Source organism: Poromitra crassiceps, assembly GCF_964638095.1.
Source record: "Poromitra crassiceps genome assembly, chromosome: 28".
In the NCBI taxonomy this organism is placed as follows: Eukaryota; Metazoa; Chordata; class Actinopteri; order Beryciformes; family Melamphaidae; genus Poromitra; species Poromitra crassiceps.
This window is the reverse complement of record NC_139651.1, coordinates 4,393,137-4,412,576: the sequence shown is the minus strand read 5'-3', so window position 1 is coordinate 4,412,576 and position 19,440 is coordinate 4,393,137. Positions and strand designations below refer to the sequence as shown.

Here is a 19,440-nt window from a genome sequence, read left to right as displayed (position 1 = left end):
ATATATATATATATATATATATATATATATATATATATATATATATATATATATATATTTATTTATTCACCTGACAGTTGGATGGAAAAGTTACAGCTAAACCTCTAGTTGTATAAAACTTCTACGTTTTCAGCAAAAGGAATTATAAAGGATAAAAGGAGATAAACGAGGGGGCGAGAGAGAGAGAGACAGGGAAACATCAAACACAATCACATTCAGCTGTATCAAATGAAATCTTAGAAATAATTAAACAAATTGTGTTATTTGAAGGCATAAAGGGAAAATAATCTGACTGTTTAACGGGCCACTAAATGATTATCATTAACCCCGAAATCATCTATATCTGGAGATTTAAATTGCAAAACATATGATTATGCTCTTTGAAAATCAGTGTAAGTGAAAGCTTTTGAGGAGAAATTGGTCCTTTTATGTTCCCTTTTATTAGCATACCATAGAGAATTGGAAATCGAGCGTAAAATGGTGTTTGCACCGCTCAAGTTGTGCTCTTAAAATAGTAATAATAACAATGAATAATAATAATAATAATAGTAATAGTAAATAATAATAAATAATAATAAGTAATAGTCAAATAGAAATAATAATGAATCATTTCTTTTTTCTTTTTATGGTAATGTATGTGTTTCCCCATGTGTCTCTCTATACATCAAGATCTCTTCACAACCATTCAAGAGAGGGCCATGATGGAACTTCAACCAGAATGTTTAGCAGGGCTGTATGTCAAAGGAAACAGCCTCACTGGGTGATTTGAATGGTTTGGTGCTCATTATGTGAATGAATAAGTGGCTTAGTGCACACGTCTGTTCATACAACCGTACAGACGTACAGTGTGTTCTTAAGCAATAAGCCACGAGAGGCTGTGGTTTGCAGTGATTTTATAACAGCTAAAATGCACTGTTGGGTTAGTGAAACGCTCTTAGCTGTTCTGAAATCACTGCAAATCACAGCCAAAAAAGGTTTACCGCTTTTATAAGACTAGGATAGGAATCTTGCACCCTACCTCTTTTCCCTACTTACATTATACTCCCACCACTTATAAAGCCTCAGCCAGGAAGGCATGCTCGAGTGACATCACTGACGACATCACAATTGCTCAAGTGACATCACTGATGACATCCCTGATGACATCACAATTGCTCAAGTAACATCACTGATGACATCACCATTGCTCAAGTGTCACTGGTCATCATTAAAATGACAAGAAAGCCTTCAGATTTTTGTCATTGTAAAAGAAAACTGTAAAAGAGGGAAAATATCCGGTGGGCACCGTGGCATAATATAATGATGTGTGTTTTTGAGATGGTCCGAGATTTACAGGCAAGTGACCTGCACTTGCCTGAATGATCTACTAATTACCTCCCATCCAAAATACCAAGTCTATGCCGCTAATTACTGAGATGGGTGCAACACCTTCTTCCTGCCTGCAGTCACCTCAAACAAACCGAATGACAGACAGACATATTGTATTTCCAGATTCATTTTTGAAGATAGTTGATCTGAATTCTCTCCAGCCGGTCATTTCTGTCTTAATGAGGAAGCTTGTAGTCACACTTCTCTCCACACTTGGTTTGAGTGCTGTCAGTGCATGGGAAGGGAGCTTTGCCTCCCATAGCGAAAACAGAAGAGAAGACAGAACATTCGACTTGATATTTTGATTTTTTTGTTTTGTTATTGGAGATGTGTAAAACTGCCCGGCATAGGGAATGTAAAAAATTTGAATATCATGGAAATACCATGGATGACCGTGGGCTTCAGCGGATTGTCAAGCAAAGACGATTCAAAAATTTGTGTGGAGATTCAGAGGGAGTGGACTGAGGCTGGAGTCAGTCATAACTGAGAAGTAACTGCTGATTTTCTTCACACTATTCTAATTTCTTGAAATACTGTTTTGGGGAGTTTTCTGGAGCTGTAGGCCAAAATTATGAAAAATGAAACAAATAAAGGCTAGAAATATTTCACTTTGTGTGTAATGAATCTATAATCTATGAAAGTTTCACTTTTTGAAAGGAATTATGGAAAAAAAAACATGATATTCAAATTTTTTGGAAAGGATCTGTATATTGTCCCTATTCAACAGTTGGATTTCACTGGGCTTAACACTGCTGTCACTGTCGCACAGGACAAGTAATTAATGCATAATCCACAACAGGCTAATGGTGCAAACACACTGGAAATGGAAAAGACACGCAACAGTAAAATACCCATCTTTTGCGACGACGACATACCCCGACATCGCTCAAAATCTGTCTGTTTGAGGCATGTAGACAGACACAGACTGATGATGCATCATCTATCCTACTCACTTATGGTTATGGTTACGCAGCACAAATTGACGTATGCGTTCGACCGACGGTGTGGATTTATCGGCTCCGAGCATGACTGTGGAGGTCAGGGTGTATAAAGGTTGTATGGATGTGGGGGGGGGTTACCATGCTGAGGCCCTGGAGGTCAGGGTGTATAAAGGTTGTATGGATGTGGGGGGGGGGGGGGGGGGGGGGGTTACCATGCTGAGGCCCTGGGCGGGGTCGTACTTTGGTCCCAGGACGAACACTTTCTGCCCTCTCCTGACCACGCCGCTGTAGACCCTGGCGAAGGCTATAAATGTCTCCTTCCTCTCCTCGTCCTCCTCCGGCTTTGGCTCCTTCACTGCCAGACTCTCCATCTGGGCTGACAGACACGAGGAAAAGCGAGCAGCACTCCTTTGAGGTTCAGTCACAGTGAACCATCACACTGTAATCACAAGCATACTTGCAGTCTTGCACATAATAATGTGGAGTGGAGCATGTGGAGTGGAGCTGCATGTTGTCAGTTACTATACATTATCTGTTAGGAGTGCATAGAGTTGGATCGAAACAGAGAGAGAGAGATCTATTGCATTTGTTCTTTTTTTAACTGCCAGCTCCTTTTCCCCCCAAAGTCAAAGCAGACAGCAGCGACTAAGATGCAGTGCAGACTAGAGTTTCTTTTAAAGCCGAGGGGAACTACATGAGCAGAAACCTCCAATCACAATAAAGACGAGGCAATGGATAAATCGCAATAAAGAAAAGGTGACAAACCGATCACAATGAAGAGGGAGCAGCAGAGCAATCTAGTAAAGCCGTGTTCACACCGAGATATTTATTTTTCTCTCCGTCGCTCGATTGAACCCTTTGGAATCGCTCTGTCGCTCTGTTTAAATCGCTCATCAACAGGCACAATAATTGACGGACATCTGGGGGCTATAACGTTACGCAATGTCATGATGTTTGTCCACTACGAGCCACCGTAGTTGTTTAGAAGCTAAGCCTATCGACGTGCTCCTAATGCGAGCTCTATACCGGTAGTACAGACTTCACTTCATGTCAGCTGTCAGCCTGTCAATCAGCTGTCAATGCGGTTTGTTGCCACACAATAAACCAGCGGTTTGTTCCAAGCCAGTGTGATCCTTGACTCACTCTCACACGGCAGCCAATCAGCGTTGAACAGCGAGCGACTGATACCAGTGTAATTTCGCCCGAGTTGGGATATTTCATCTGGGGCAACGAGCGAATTTTCTCCCTATCGCTCTGTCTCTGTCGCTCGGACGCCCAGCGATTTTTCTCCCGGGCGAATATACATATAGGTCGGTGTGAACGCAGCTTAAGAGAGTGGCATCAGCGGAGGTCCAAAATGCGTGACTCAGTAGTCAATGAACAGCCAGGAAGGAGTCTCGTGCTACTTTTGAATGCTAAAATGAAGCAGATAATGTACAATTTGATTCTTTAAACGTCGGACCCTTTCAAAGTAAATCACAAACTGTCCATTTTGCTGCAACTCGACAGTGCTGCTTAATCCAGAACCTTACTTCCTGGAACTCTTGAGAGTAAAAAACTGGTTCATTGGAGTGAACGGAGATGTCGCGACTCTTCTATATACACGGCTCTGGGGAGCAGGGTTCCACAAAGTGAATCAGTTCGTCCTTGGCCCATGACCAGTCTTTATACAAAGTTTTGTGTTGTTACGTGAATCCGGGTGCCTTTTTGTAATTGGCCACGCACAAATCCACCCAACGTTTTACGTCAGCACGCTTCCAGCGACGGAGGGTCTGAATCACAAGCCCGGGTTTCGCCGTAGGAATTCCTAAGGTCAAATCTGATTGGCTCGGCTGTTACGGAAAGTCCAGCTCTCTGCTTGCATTGGTGCATGGTTCAAAATGTACCGCCCCACGAGTTGCGTCACGGAAATAAGGAGGTCCATGGTTGGTCAATCCATGTGTCATGCATTTTGTTTTTGTCTCAGGCAGTCCTTAACCCATTGATACCTGATGCAGCATTTGTGTGTGTATCCCTTTAAGACCGTGAACCGCGTTAACGCGGTTCACGGTCTTAAAGGGATACACACGCAAATGCTGCATCAGGTATCAATGGGTTAACCACTTGTCAAGAGTTGTAGCCCAGACATAGATATGTATCTACTGCGAGACTAGCCTATGACCTACTTGTGTACAAAGTTTCACGACGTTACGTTAATCCAGTGGTTCTCAAACTTTTTCTGTCAGGCCCCACTTTGGAGGAAGAAAATCTTTCGGGCCCCACCGCCCCAACAAAATTGAAACAAAACGGTCCAAGTTTAACTTTTATTGACATAATGACCATTCATTTCTATATTCTGGCTGTTTTGCCCTGCACATCTTTTCAAAAACAATAACAATAAAGTGCAACCTCTACAAAACAAAATAAATTCAAATATCTTAATTGTGAGTTCAAGTCACTATCACTGTATTAAGGGCTGCCTGTTTTCCACTGCAAATCGTTTCAAAACAATAATAAGGTGCAACCTGCAGAAAATAATAAGTGCAGACATTTGTGAGGACTCAAGTTTTATCAGTATTAGTGGCTGCAATGAGCCTGTTTTCCACTGCAAATCTTTTCAAAAGAATAATAAAGTGCAACCTGTGCAGAAAATAATAATAATAATGGTGAGGACTCAAGTTTTCTCAGTATTAGTGGCTGCAAAAACCCACACAGTTCTCCCAATTCAGCCCGTGTTGTGTCAGGTAACTGTCCAGAAGCATAGCTCTTCAGCTGTTGCTCTGCTTGTAACGTACTTGCAAAACAGCAAATCCTCACTCACTCAGTGACTCCGACGTGACAAAGCGAACATAGGCGATAAGCAAGCAGTCTTTATTGCTGTCCGTAGCCTCGTCCACTTGTAAGGCGAAACGTGTGTCTGTCAGTTTTTCCGTGAGTTGTTCCTCGAGATCATTTGAAATGTCACATATACGTTTTGCAACTGTGTCATTGGACAGCGGGATAGTCTTCAATTTTGCAGCGCTGGTCTCATCCAGCATAGTTGACACCATATGGATAGCTGCTGGGAGTATGAGCTCCTCAGCGATGGTGTGCGGCTTCTTGCACTGTGCAATTCTGTATGCGACCTTGTATGACGCTAGTTGTGCTTTGCTGTTCACTGATGCCACTTTTACAAAGCGATTTTCCTGCTTGCGGTATTCACCGAGTTTCCTCTGAAAGAACCCGAGTGGCTTATTGACGAAAGTGGGGTGTGTTGTCTCCAAGTGTCTTTTTAATTTGTTAGGCTTCATGCTGTCCGCTGCCAGAGTTTTCAGACAGAGAACACAGACTGGTCTCTCCTCGTCTCCTACCGCATTGACTGTGAATCCCAGAGCAAGATAGGCGTCATCATATTTTCGTCTCGGTTTTTTTAGTTGACTGCCGCCCTCCGACTCCTTGTTTGTCCCAGCCAAATGTCTCTTCATTGTGCACTAATCTAAACTAAACAGCCTCCAGTCTGTCTGATGAATGAACGGGTCACTACGGAAGCGCGGGGTTTGTTTATTTCCTCACGGGGAAAAGAAGTCCGACCTAAAAATGGCTAAAACATTGGTTCCGCGGATTTCACCCGCGCCCCACCTGTAATACCACTGCGCCCCACAAGTGGGGCGCGCCCCACACTTTAAGATACACTGCGTTAATCTGTGTGGAAGTTCGTTGGGATTGCCACACCCCCTTCTGACTAGTGGGCGTGGACAGGTAATCATTTCTAAAGTTGGCCCATGACCGACCTTTCTGCCAACTTTCGTCCAGACGTGTGTAAGTGTTGAGCTGCGGCTCTACTTACTAGCGATGTTGTCTGCGGCAGGCTGGGCTGCCTGTGATGATGATGTACTTCCTGACTGGGCGTGGCTTTCGTGGCTCTCTGCTTGCTGATTGGCTGCCATCCTGTCTGCATGTCTCTGTCTGGCCAGCTCCCTGCGCTGAGCAATCACCTCCTGGGTCAACGGCCTGAAGACATACACACACACAAGCACGCACGCACGCACGCACACACACACACACACACACACACACACACACACACACACACACACACACACACACACACACACACACACACACACACACACACACACACACAGGTCAGAATAGCATTTGACCTCATGTCATGGCAATTTCCCAGAGGTTAGAGATGGCGCTCAGTTGACCGACCCTGTATAAGTAAAGGTTATGTCATGATAATAAATAGGTTTATTGCAAGAAAACTCTGTCCTACAATGGCAGAGAGCAGCCAAAAGTTGACAGGAACACATCTGGTTGTTTTTTCTTCTGGTTGCTGGTTTCCTGGAAATCAAAGGATACCACGAGCCGACTAAGCTGACTGAGGTCATTGCGTATCGAAGTGCATGTTGAGAAAAAAAAAGAACCAGCATGAATTCAAAATGTCATAGATGGTTCATTTACATCACCAGATGTGCATAAAGCTTGCATGACTGAAACGACACTGGACTGCGTACGCCAACGTGCAGCGCGACGGCGTCACTATCCCCCCGACATGAGTAAGAAGTGGGACAGAGGGCATTCTCGGGCCGTATGGTTCCTCATAAGCGGGCCCTGTCAACACCTGAAACAGAACCACTTCTAAAACACGGACCCGGCTTGGGAAAGGCGAGAGCTTTGACAAGTAGCAGAGGTTACATTTGACTATTACTCCCCAGATACGGCCCTCTAGGGCGTGCTGAGAAAACAGAACGCAATTATCCCGAAATTACTTTGGGTACATGCCCTGTGTGTGTGTGTGTGTGTGTGTGTGTGTGTGTGTGTGTGTGTGTGTGTGTGTGTGTGTGTGGTGCGGTGTGTGTGTGTGTGTGTGTGTGTGTGTGTGTGTGTGGTGCGGTGTGTGTGTGTGTGTGTGTGTGTGTGTGTGTGTGTGTGTGTGTGTGCATGCGTGTGTGCCTGTGTGTGCGTGCGTGTGTGTGTGCACGTGCGTCTGTGTGTGTGTGTGTGCGTGCATGCGTGCGGTGTGTGCCCCCCCCTTCAAAGAGACCGCAGTGGCTACAGCAACACAGCTGGTCACAATAGCCCTGAGTGACGGCATCCAACGCAAACCCGAGTTCAACTCGGCGATGACAAACCACTTAAAACAGCCCATAATTTCGCCCCCCTGGACAACAGCAGAAGAAGAAGAAGAAGAAGCCCTGCCGACTCGGCGGGACTGATTGCGGACCCGTTTTGCATAAATTAGATCAAAACGGGACTCGAGCCTAAATTCGGGGGCTCTAAAATGAAAAGCCACAAGAGAGCGAAACCTCACTGAATGACAGCCCAGAAAAGAGCCCCAACTAGCCGCCCAACTCTGCAGCACACAGTCCACTTCTTTTATGGCCAAAGCCCCGGGCGTCTTTCCTCCTCCTCACATGATTTTGTCCAAAACCCGAAGAGAGAAACGGACCAAATGCGGACAGATGTTTCAGTGAGGGCAGGTATCCCCGCAGGTATCGCTGCTCACCAGTGTTGGGCAAGTTACTTTCAAAATGTAATATACTACATATTACTAGTTACTTTCATTTGAAAGTAATACGTTACTTTACAATATTACTTTCTGTGTAGAGTAACCTGTTACTTATTACACTACTTTTGCATTACTTTTACCAAAACAGCAGCAGCAGCAGAATGACATCGCCGCCCCGGAACCATCCCGAAAAAAGAATGCCAACCGCCTTGAAGTCAGTGTAAACCGTCCAAAATTCTAAATGTTATTCTTTTCCTTTGTTATTGTCATCTGTAGTGGTTATTTGCATAGTTTGATTAGGAAATTATTGTATCTTTTTTAAATATGTGCTTTGATTTAATCAAATGTAACTCAATTTGTAACTTGAGTTACTTGACAAAGTAACTGGTATAATATGACTGAAATCCTATAAGTAATAAGTTATATTACTGAGTTACTGCTAAAAGTAATATATTACATGTAATATGTTACTTTTGTAATGAGTTACCCCCCCAACACTGCTGCTCACCAAAAACACGCACCCCACGCTGTGCAGTGTTGCAGGGTGCGCTGGTCCACACCATGCTTACCAACAGAACCACAGCTAAGAGTCGCACTGAGTTTCTCCTCAAGAGGTCAAATCAGTCGCTCCTGCTTGGTAATAATGGGAATGCCATGAGCTGGGGTTTCTGGCACTGCACTGCCGCGGTTATGAAGTAATGGCTTCCAAACAGTGGAGCAAGACGCTCGGGAACCGCAAGCAGCAGACCTTTTAACTTTGCGATAGCTACGGGGGGAGGAAAAAAAGCAGAGTGGAAAATGAAACGATATATTGATACTAAAGCTGTCTACAAAAACACACTCCATCGCTTTTATACCCGCTCGAGGATTCCCGACTGCAGATCGTTTCCGTTCTAGCTCGGGCGCATAAAAATGCAACCGAAAACGGCGAGTGAGACGATACGCTTTCTGACATTTTGTGTGAATGCCCCCACGGTGAGTTTACGGTAAAGCTGGAGTCTAAATTTGTAGCTTGAGTTTTATGGAGCTCTGAGTCAGTTGTCTCAGTTGTCCTGACCAGTGTTGGGCAAGTTACTTTCAAAATGTAATATACTACATATTACTAGTTACATTCATTTGAAAGTAATAAGTTACTTTACAATATTACTGTCTGTGTAGAGTAACTCGTTACTTATTACACTACTTTTGCATTACTTTCACCAAAACAGCAGCAGCAGCAGAATGACATCGCCGAGCCAGAACCATCCCGAAAAATAATTTCAACCGCCTTGAAGTCAGTAAACAATCCAAAATTCTAAATGTTATAATTTTCCTTTGTTATTGTCATCTATAGTGGTTATTTGCATAAAAAGGAGATTGATTAGGAGATGATTGTATCTTTTTTAAATATGTTCTTTGATTGAATCAAATGTAACTCAATTTGTAACTTGAGTTACTTGACAAAGTAACTGGTATAATAGTACTGAGTGACATCCTATAAGTAATACGTTATATTACTGAGTTACTGCTAAAAGTAATATATTACATGTAATATGTTACTTTTGTAATGAGTTACCCCCAACACTGGTCCTGACCAACAGTATCTCATTATAGTGGGAATTCTCACCAAATGTGAATGCTTAGTAAGGTTTGTTTGTATTATCTCCAGGGCAGACTTACTGACGTTTACAATTCCTGAGATTCCTTATGAGCTTTTCATGTCCCGAAGAATATATTAGGGCTATGAAGAACCCCTATTTGGTCATTTCTTTGTCCCAGCGGTGCATATGGGAAGATTTCTCTTGTTGATTCAGTAGTGAATTATAGAGCCGTCTGCACTGTATCCGAGGAAATAATGACACAAGATGAAACCTAACATTATAATAGTCATTCTTCTGCATTCTCTAATTGGGATAATTTCTGGTGAACTGAATGACCCCTCTGAGAATAATTGCCATAGCTAAGAGTTGCTGTTCCTATAACAACGAGCACAGACTCAACAAGCATGGCGTACGGTTCTTTCCGAATCTGTGAAGAGAGAGAGGGGCTGTGGTGTGGTGGGAACATTTTGTTGCTAAGTTGTGAAGAAGTTTTCGCCATCATGTAAGTTTCACTGGCTCTTAGCAATCAGATACCGCTCAATAAGGACCACCACACCAGAGCAATTTAGAGAGAGAGTGGCGTCAGCAGAGGAGCAAAATGCATGACTCATTAGCCAACAGTGTTGGGGGTAACTCATTACAAAAGTAACATATTACATGTAATATATTACTTTTAGCAGTATCTCAGTAATATAACTTATTACTAATAGGATTTCAGTAATATTATACCAGTTACTTTGTCAAGTAACACAAGTTACAAATTGAGTGATTTTTTTTTAAATCAAAGCACATATTTAAATAAAGATACAATAATTTCCTAATCAAACTGGGTGTTTTTATGCAAATAACCACTACAGATGACAATAACAAAGGAAAAGAATAACATTTAGAATTTTGTATTGTTCACACTGACTTCAAGGTGGTTAAAATTATTTTTCGGGATGGTTCCGGGGCGGCGATGTCATTCTGCTGCTGCTGTTGTTTTGGTAAAAGTAATGCAAAAGTAGTGTAATAAGTAACGAGTTACTCTACACAGACAGTAACATTGTAAAGTAACTTATTACTTTCAAATGAAAGTAACTAGTAATATGTAGTATATTACATTTTGAAAGTAACTTGCCCAACACTGTTAGCCAATGAACAGCCAGGAAGGGGTCTCGCGCTATTTTTGAAACTGATAATGTACAATTTGATTAAAAAAAAAAAAAAAAAAAACACACCAGGGACGACAGATGGAAATTAGCTATCTAGCTAACTCTGATACATTTACATGTCATGTTACACTTACATGACTTGTTGATTAATGTACACTGTCCCTGATAAATAAATGAATAAATAAACTTTCAAAGTACAACACAAACTGTCCATTTTGCTGCAACTCGACAGCGCTGCTTAATCCAGAACCTTACTTCCTGGAACTCTTGAGAGTAAAAAAACTGGTCCATTGGAGTGAATGGAGATGTCGCGACTCTTCTATATACCGTAAATTCCGCACTATAAGGCGCACCGGAGTATAAGCCGCAGCAGCAAAATTGCCTGTTTGTTACATATCGTCGGTGTCGGGCCAGGACCTCGAATGTCACTTTTTTCACTTTCTTACTTTTTGTCATGAATCAATGCCATTGGTCACCCTTCACGTCTCTGTGTGGTTTTTAACAAATGCAACCAATAGAAAAGCATTCAAACGAGCTTGTGAGTAAATCTCGTAACGCCATTCGCCCTCAATCTGTCAGTCAAACCTCGAAATCCCCCCCCTACCTCCGTGTGTACCCCCCCACGCAGGACACTAAACCCGGAAAAGACACACGGCAGACGCGCTGTGTATTTCTCATATCGTTTTGACTCATCCTGGCTTCCTCTGACGTTAATATATCAATCAAATGTTTTCCAGTTATTCCTAGGCTGCAAACTTGTTTTAACATGCAAATCGGAGTGCTTTCTGACGAGAATAAAGTAACGTTAACGTTACGTTATGTCAGACTATTTCTCACCCCATGCGAAAGCCCCAAATCGGCCATGAGAGGCGAGGGGCAATCCTGCTGCTCGTGCGCGCGCGCCCGCGGCCTGGAGCTTGGGGGCTCGTGCATGAGGATGCGGCTGCCTCCCGCTTGACTGGCCATGAGAAAGCGCTTCCAAGTCGGACTGATAATATAAACAACATCATTTGAGCTTATCCAGGTCAGATATTTATAAAGTAATGACACATTCAGCGGGAAACTAACTATAATTAAGACATGTGCCAACTTTGACGACATTTGGTTCAGTAGTTGAAGAGCAAACAGGTTTTTTTTACTTCCTGAAAAGTTTCTGTTTTGGAGATTCGAGGTCCTGGAACGACAGCAGCGATATATAAGCCGCACCGGACTATAAGCCGCGGGTGTTTTAATGTTTTTTTTTTTTTTTTATTGTGTTTTAATGTTTAATTACCATATGTAAGGGTTCATGCACAGAGGGGATTGTCGGGAAAGAGATGGCTGTTTGAGGAAGCTCCCATTTATTAACATTTCAACAAAACAACATAACACAACACCACCTGTGTTTTTTTTTTACAGTGCACACAGTGTCCGCGGTGTGGTGAAAAGAGGGCAAGAGAGGAAATTAAAACAGAAGTGGATTTATAGTTAGAAAGAGTGCTAAAAAAGAGAGAATTCCGTTTTTTTTTTTTTTTTTTTCCCTGAAAAAATCCATAGATAAGCCGCACCGTTATATAAGCCGCAGGGCCAAAAAACGGGGAAAAAGCCGCGGCTTATAGTCCGAAATTTACGGTACACGGCTCTGGACCAGACATGATGTGTAGAAACTGGGGCTGGGGAAGGGGGCGGGGCATGCAGTGGTATGTGGGGACAGAGGCGGTGTCATCATTCCTTCCACCAGTCCCCAAAACTGCCACTGAGAGCCAAATGGATGATGGCTGCCATGACAACAGTGGCACTGCCTCAGTGTGTGTGTGCTTGCCAGCAGGGATGCAGCCTCTCTAGCTCATTCATTTCTGCACAGTGCACAAACACACACACACACAAGACACACATTCACAGGATATAAAACAGCACACAAATGAATGAATGAATGAATGAATGAACTCGGGCGATGAAGGTATAGAACTCAGGCGATAACACTGAAGTTGTTATGAGCAAAAAAGCCAACAGTGAGAGAAGTGAACCTGGAACGCTTTGTGTTCACACTGGCACAGGTGAAGTGATCCACAACGGTGGACTTGGAAGTGAACTGAACTCGATTGAGTCTGCTGGTTTTAATTCCAACCAATCGCTACACCGGCTCTCACTAATTAGTTCCTTTCCTCTTGCTGAAGGTGTGTTCATCAGTCAAATCAGCTGCTCTACTTTTTGGTTGAAATGAAAAGTGAAAGACTCTGAGGCCTGGATGGCATGTGGTCACTTGTGAACGACTGCTCTGTAGGTGGGTCTGGCGTAGGTGGGTCTGGCCATGGGCAGCCGCAGAAAAGTCAGTAGGTGTCCAGCAACAGGGAATGGATGCTCTAGCAAGTGGTTCTCAGATGGGGGTCCGGGGACCCCCAGGGCTCCTTGAGGGGGTTCCAGGGGGTCCCCAGCCAAAAGGGGGGTCATTTATTTTCGCTATAATTCCATTCGTAAGTAACTCAATGACTATTTTGGTCATGAGTTTTATACACTTTCTGTAATAAAACATCAATCTTATCATATGGGGGGACCTTCGGACAAAATCCTATCAAATGGGGGTCCGTGGTCTAATTTTGGTCAGTTTAGGGGGTCCTTCATGCGAAAGAATTTGAGAAAATTTGAGATTTGAGATCATTAGCCAGGATTTTGGACAGGCTTTTTCCACTATGGCTTTCAGTCTGGGATGACCTGCCTTTCTTCTGGCTCTCTCCTTCACGTATCCCCTCTCTCAAACCCCCCCTCTGTCTCTGACAGAGCTGTCCACAGCTCTTCTCCTCTGCTTGCTGCTCCGTTTCCCTGGGAGTGCATTGGCAGAGTCTGCAATTAGGATCCAGTGCTGTGACAGGAGGGGAGAGGAGTAGGAGAGGAGAGGAGAGGAGTAGGAGTAGGAGAGGAGAGGAGAGGAGAGGAGAGGAGAGGAGAGGAGAGGAGAGGAGAGGAGAGGAGAGGAAAGGAGAGGAGAGGAGAGGAGAGGAAAGGAGAGGAGAGGAGAGGAGAGGAGATAGCAGCCAGAAGGCTGAAGTAAGATCTTTCTACACTGCATCAGATACACGGGAGATCAAGTAGCTGGAGGGAAGGAGCGTCGGGCGCCAAGAAGATATAGTATAATGCTCACCATGTATTTTTGGATTGCAGCGCATCAATATGGCATACATTACAAATAAGCTCGTTCTTACAAATATGCTTATTCTTACAAAATGAGCCCGTTCTTACTCACACTTTCAATGTTCTGAACGATGTTCAGATGTTCCAAGGTTTGTTTTGTTTCATGAAAAAAGGCATACTCCGTGAGAGAACAAACCGACCCAGACTTGGCAAAATACAACATTGCAATGTCTTAAACTCGCACGGCATTACCCTAACATTTCCTCTACAAATCCCTGCAAAGTTTATTATTTCCACCAATCACGTCGAGGGAGAGAGACTGAGACTTGAATGAGGCAGTTAGCATACCGAGTCACCCTGCCGCTAAATTCATAATGTCTGTACAATTAGTTGTTGAGGATAGCTGTAACGGGTGTCATCGGATGGAGGGGGGGGTCAGTTTACAGCAACGCTGTGATTTAGCAAACGCCGATCACTCGCTGTCCAATGAGGCAAAGATACTCGAGCTGCAACGATTAATCGATTAGTCGATCGACGGAAAATTAATCGACAACTATTTTGATAATCGATTCATCGTTTTGAGTACAATTTTAAGAGAAAAGGTCAAAATGATCTAATTCCAGCTTCTTAAATGTGAATATTTTCTGGTTTCTTTACTCCTGTGTGACAATAAACTGATATTATCTTTGAGTTGTGGACAAAACAAGACATTTTGAGGGCGTCATCTTGGGCTTTGGGAAACACTGATCGTCATTTGCTACCATTTTCCGACATTTTATAGACCTGACAGAACTACCGACAGATTAATCGACTATGAAAATAATCGTTAGTTCGCAGCCCTAAAAGATACCCTCACGTCACGCACATGCTCCACAGGCCAGGTCGTTAAACGAGCAACACCCTCACTCCTAAGCATCTGCATCCAATGAATGAAGCAGTGGCGGCGGTGTGCTCTTTACTGTACCGTGTCATCGCGGCCTTTTAAGTGCGAGGATTTGCGTTGCTATTCATCTCATGGTACGGAGGAAGCTGCGGCCCTGCCTGACCTGCCCTGCTGTAGAAAGGCTTTGAAGACGGAGCCGGTGACACGGGGCGTAGATTAATGGGCCCGATACTGGAGAAGGGAGTCGCACGATGTCTGAGTGTGTTCGGGTTTTTAAAAGCATGACAGGCCGGGCCGGGACCGGCTCCATCCATCACTGACTGTAGGAGTCTGGAAGTTGCGGTTTACCCCCAGTTCACCGAGGAGGAGGAGGAGGAGGAGGAGGAGGAGGAGGAGGAGGGGTAAACAGCTGTATCCCACTCTGAGCCAAAGGGGAAAAAAACAACTAGCGGTGGTGCACCGATAGTGGGAATAGCGGCGATACTGGGAGCGGATTCCAGGCTAACAACAGAAAGGCAAAGAGACTTCTGCTGTCCTCCATACAAACAAAGCTCCCAAAGTTGCCCTGATATAAAAAAAAAAAACATGAATTTTCTGTGAGTTTTGAATAACTATCGTAGGTCAGAGTGCATCCAGGACCTAAACATTGCGTCCTTCCTGGTTTGTTATTGTTGTTTTTCCTAAAGCCGTGTTCACACCGAGATATTTATTTTTCTCCCTGTCGCTCGAGTCAACCCTTTGGAATCGCTCCGTCGCTGTGTTTAAATCGCTCGTCAAAAGGCACAATTCCCAAGACTAGTTTTTTTTCCGCTGGTATGACGTCATCGGAGCGATCGCGCCCCGGCCTGGGATTCCTGGGATGTTTGTCCACTACGAGCCACCGTAGTTGTTTACAAGCTAAGCCTATCAGCGTGCTCCTCCTAACGCAAGCTCTATACCGGTAGTACAGACTTCACTTCATGTCAGCTGTCAGCCTGTCAATCAGCTGTCAATGCGGTTTGTTGCCACACAATAAACCAGCGGTTTGTTCCAAGCCAGTGTGATCCTTGACTCGCTCTCAACACGGCAGCCAATCAGCGTTGAACAGCGAGCGACTGTTGGCAGCGAGATTTCACTCGAGCTGGGATATTTCATCTCGGGGGCGACGAGCGAATTTTCGCCCTATCACTCTGTCTCTGTCGCTCGGACGCCCAGCGATTTTTCTCCCGGGCGACTATACTGTACGCTCAATCGCTCGTTTGCATTGACTTTGTATGTAAACTCGATGCCAGCGAAAAACTTTATTAGGTCGGTGTGAACGCACCTTTAGAGGTGTGAACAGTTTACCTTCATCAGCGAATGAGATGAATGTGTGAAACAAGTTGTACAACACATTCTGCTATAGTCCTATAAAGTGACCCATTTGTACAATGATCTGATGCTCCCTGACTTCCCCAGAGAACTGATCAAATTCCGTGTGTGGAATAATCCTCTCAACTCCATGGCCCTGCATACTGTAGAGGAGGACGCTTGATCTCTCTAATGTTGGAAATTAGTTCGGCTATATCTCCATCATTACTGTGCAGTGGTCCTTCACTAACGGCCTAAGTTGAGTTAGTAAACAGTGTTGGGCAAGTTACGTTCAAAATGTAATAGTATACTACATATTCCTAGTTACTTTCATTTGAAAGTAATACGTTACTTTACAATATTACTGTCTGTGTAGAGTAACTTGTAACGTATTACACTACTTTTGCATTGCTTTCACCAAAACAACAGCAGCAGCAGAATGACATCGCCGCCCCGGAACCATCCCGAAAAATGACTTCAACCGTCTTGAAGTCAGTGTAAACAATCCAAAATTCGAAATGTTATTGTTGTCCTTTGTTATTGTCATCTATAGTGGTTATTTGCATAAAAACACACAGTTTGATTAGGAAATTATTGTATCCTTATTTAAATATGTGCTTTGATTAAAAAAAAATCACTAAATTTGTAACTTGTGTTACTTGACAAAGTAACTGGTATAATATTACTGAAATCCTATTAGTAATAAGTTATATTACTGAGTTACTGCTAAAAGTAATATATTACATGTAATATGTTACTTTTGTAATGAGTTACCCCCAACACTGGCTATATCTCAATCATTGCTGTGCTATGGTCCGTCACTAATGGTCTAAGTTAATAATGGGCTGGGGCAAGAAGACATTGGCAGGGGGTTTAGTGCTTATTAAAGTCGCTCGCTGAAAGAGGTACTGGTGCTTTTCCTACTCAGAAGTCCAATGTAACTCCACACCCTAATGCGTGCCAGCTCCTCTCTTTCCTCTAACATTCACAACAAAGGAGATGGAGTGGGCATGACCGCAGCTGTGGAGGGGGGGGAATGACTGGGCTGTAGCGCCATCTACTGGCTACACTACACGGGGGAAACAGAAACACAGAAACACACACACACACACAGAACACACACACACAGATGTACCTCTGTTTGTTCTGAGGCAAGGCCTTGGTGTCCACGGCAAACATCTTGGACACAAAGACAATGACCGGCGCGTCTTCCCCACTCGAGCACTGCAGGAAAGCTGCAAAACAGCCAAGACGAGGAAAAAGCTTCAAACACATCCACAAGGGGGCGCCAGAGAAAAAGAGCCAAAGTCCTCATAAAAAAGGAAGTCATGTCCACACATGCTGTTTTGATGCTTCCAAAATGCATTGATTCACGTAATGAAATGATTGAACCAAAACATGGTATTTATCTTAGATGACACAGAGACGCACGCACGCACACACACACACACACACGCAATTTAATGATTTATTTATGTCCACATAAATACAGGTACAGTATAAAAAGGACAAACACTAATGCTTACATACTAGGTTACATACGTGTGTAATTGGCAACCACATTAATGCATACACATAGGATGATAACACACAGGATGATAACAATGGCAGGTCGACAGATAAGACAGATAACGGACAGTACACACACACACACACACACACACACACACACACACACACACACACACACACACAGGATGATGGAACTGATCAGATCTTCGCCGTGAAGTTGGGTCAAAAAGAGCGATCCTGGCCCCCGCTCGCCAACCAGACATGTGATGTCATATGGAGGAAGGGTGGAGAAAGGGGGCGAGAGAGGCCTGCCAACATCTCTCTCTCCCTCTCTCTCTCTCTCTCTTGGGCTTTCTCTCTCAGCTGCCAAGGCTAGCCTGGCGGACTCACCGACTGGCTAACTAGACACAGCAGACTGGCTAACTAGACTGGCTAACTAGACACAGCAGACTAACTAGACACAGCAGACTGACTGACTAGACACAGCAGAAAGGAAAAGGTAAATGCTTCATAAAACTAAAAGCTAAACAGACCAAGGGGTCTGCACTGTGTGGATATGTGATAGGGTGCGTCCCAGAAAAATAGATCAAACGACGCTTTCCTCCTTGTCTGAAGACCTGAATTGACTGGTCCCACGCAACCGCTGATGTGAGAGACTTGGATAGATCAGAGCAGCTGGTGGAGAAGTTTTGATCTTTGTCTAATCAGAAGAGTAGCGGCTACATCGAGGATGAGAGGGACGGATGATGCAAATGCAGTGAGGGTTTGAACGATGGCCTTCGTTTCTGCAGTGTTTGCAGATTTTCTGCTTCTGTGGGTTCTGTGTGTGTGTGTGTGTGTGTGTGTGTGTGTGTGTGTGTGTGTGTGTGTGTGTGTGTGTGCGTGTGTGTGTGTGTGTGTATATGCATGCGATTTGGAGCGACACAGGTTTTTGAAAATCTATACACCGAATCAAATGTTTGTCAAACTCATTTTAGTCCACGGGCCACATGGGGCCCAATAGACCCTTTTCACGGGGGCCATTTTGTGTCGAAAAGGCAGAATAAACAGGTGCAAGCAAAACACTAATGAGGGTTTCCAAATTCCAATTATGGAAGTTGGAAACCCTCATTAGTGTTTTGCTTGCACCTGTGTTTACCCTGCCCTTTTGACACAAAATGGCCCCCGTGAGAATGGTCTATTTGGTCTCAAGTGGGCCCGACAAAGAAAATCAATGCATAATAACTTATAAATAGCAACACCTCCACATATTCCTGAGTCTTTTAGTGTAAAGATTAGGCCTAACTGGTATATTACGAACACGTTTTCACATAAGGTCAGTTGGTGATTCAGTCTATAAAGATATTAATGTCTTTGGATCGAAGCTGTTCACAGCCGGCGATACATTTTCATGCCACAAAACAAAAACAAAACAAAACAAGTATTCCCAGGAACAACATTTAGCATTTAGCCCATCATGGACTTCGACCATCATGGTCTTCTCATAAATGACCAGCGTAGTATTGATCGAGTCTACAATCAATGTGTAATCAATCAAACTGCTGCTGCATCATATCCATCATTTCAGAGGTCAGAGGTCATTTCACTGACTGGCCCAGATCTGATTTTTAATAAATGATCAATATCGGCTCAATATATCAGCAAACAAATGCATCAATGCCCTAGTGTGTAGGCGTGATTGTGTGCGCGTGCTAAGTGTTTGACTGCGTGTGACTGTGTGTGTGTGTGTGTGTGTGTGTGTGTGTGTGTGTGTGTGTGTGTGTGTGTGTGTGTGTGTGTGCGTGTGTGTGTGTGTGTGTGCGTGCGTGCGTGCGTTCTTGCATGTGTGTGTTACCTCTCTTTAGCTCCTGTGTCTGTTCAGGCAGCGAGTCGAATCGTCGCGCTCCGACGCTCATCAGTCTCTCCACACGCTCTGCTGTCATGTCTAACGGACTGGGAAGCTTCTCACACACCATCGCTGCAGCCGGGGGTTAAGGCCAAATAGAAACCATACACACAAGCACCTCTATCAAAAGCTACGGTGAGGGTACCAAACAAACATAGACACACACAGGATATACTGTGTAGGTAGTAATAGTAGTACTGTAAGTAG

At 44.0% G+C, this 19,440-nt stretch overlaps 1 protein-coding gene and 1 pseudogene across 2 annotated transcripts in view; one reads left to right on the top strand and one right to left on the bottom strand.

Moving 5' to 3' along the window:
* Positions 1 to 19,440, top strand: part of LOC310799849 — a 449,550-nt pseudogene that overhangs the window by 240,539 nt on the left and 189,571 nt on the right. The window lies entirely within an intron of this gene.
* efl1 (elongation factor like GTPase 1) overlaps positions 1 to 19,440 on the bottom strand; it is a 137,398-nt gene that overhangs the window by 89,230 nt on the left and 28,728 nt on the right. The window contains exons 12-15 of the mRNA XM_083662225.1: positions 19,183 to 19,305; positions 16,972 to 17,071; positions 6,115 to 6,278; positions 2,522 to 2,685 (exon numbers count right to left, since the gene is read on the bottom strand). Coding sequence (XP_083518351.1) covers positions 2,522 to 2,685; positions 6,115 to 6,278; positions 16,972 to 17,071; positions 19,183 to 19,305 — 551 coding nt within the window. The remainder of the gene's footprint in view (positions 1 to 2,521; positions 2,686 to 6,114; positions 6,279 to 16,971; positions 17,072 to 19,182; positions 19,306 to 19,440) is intronic.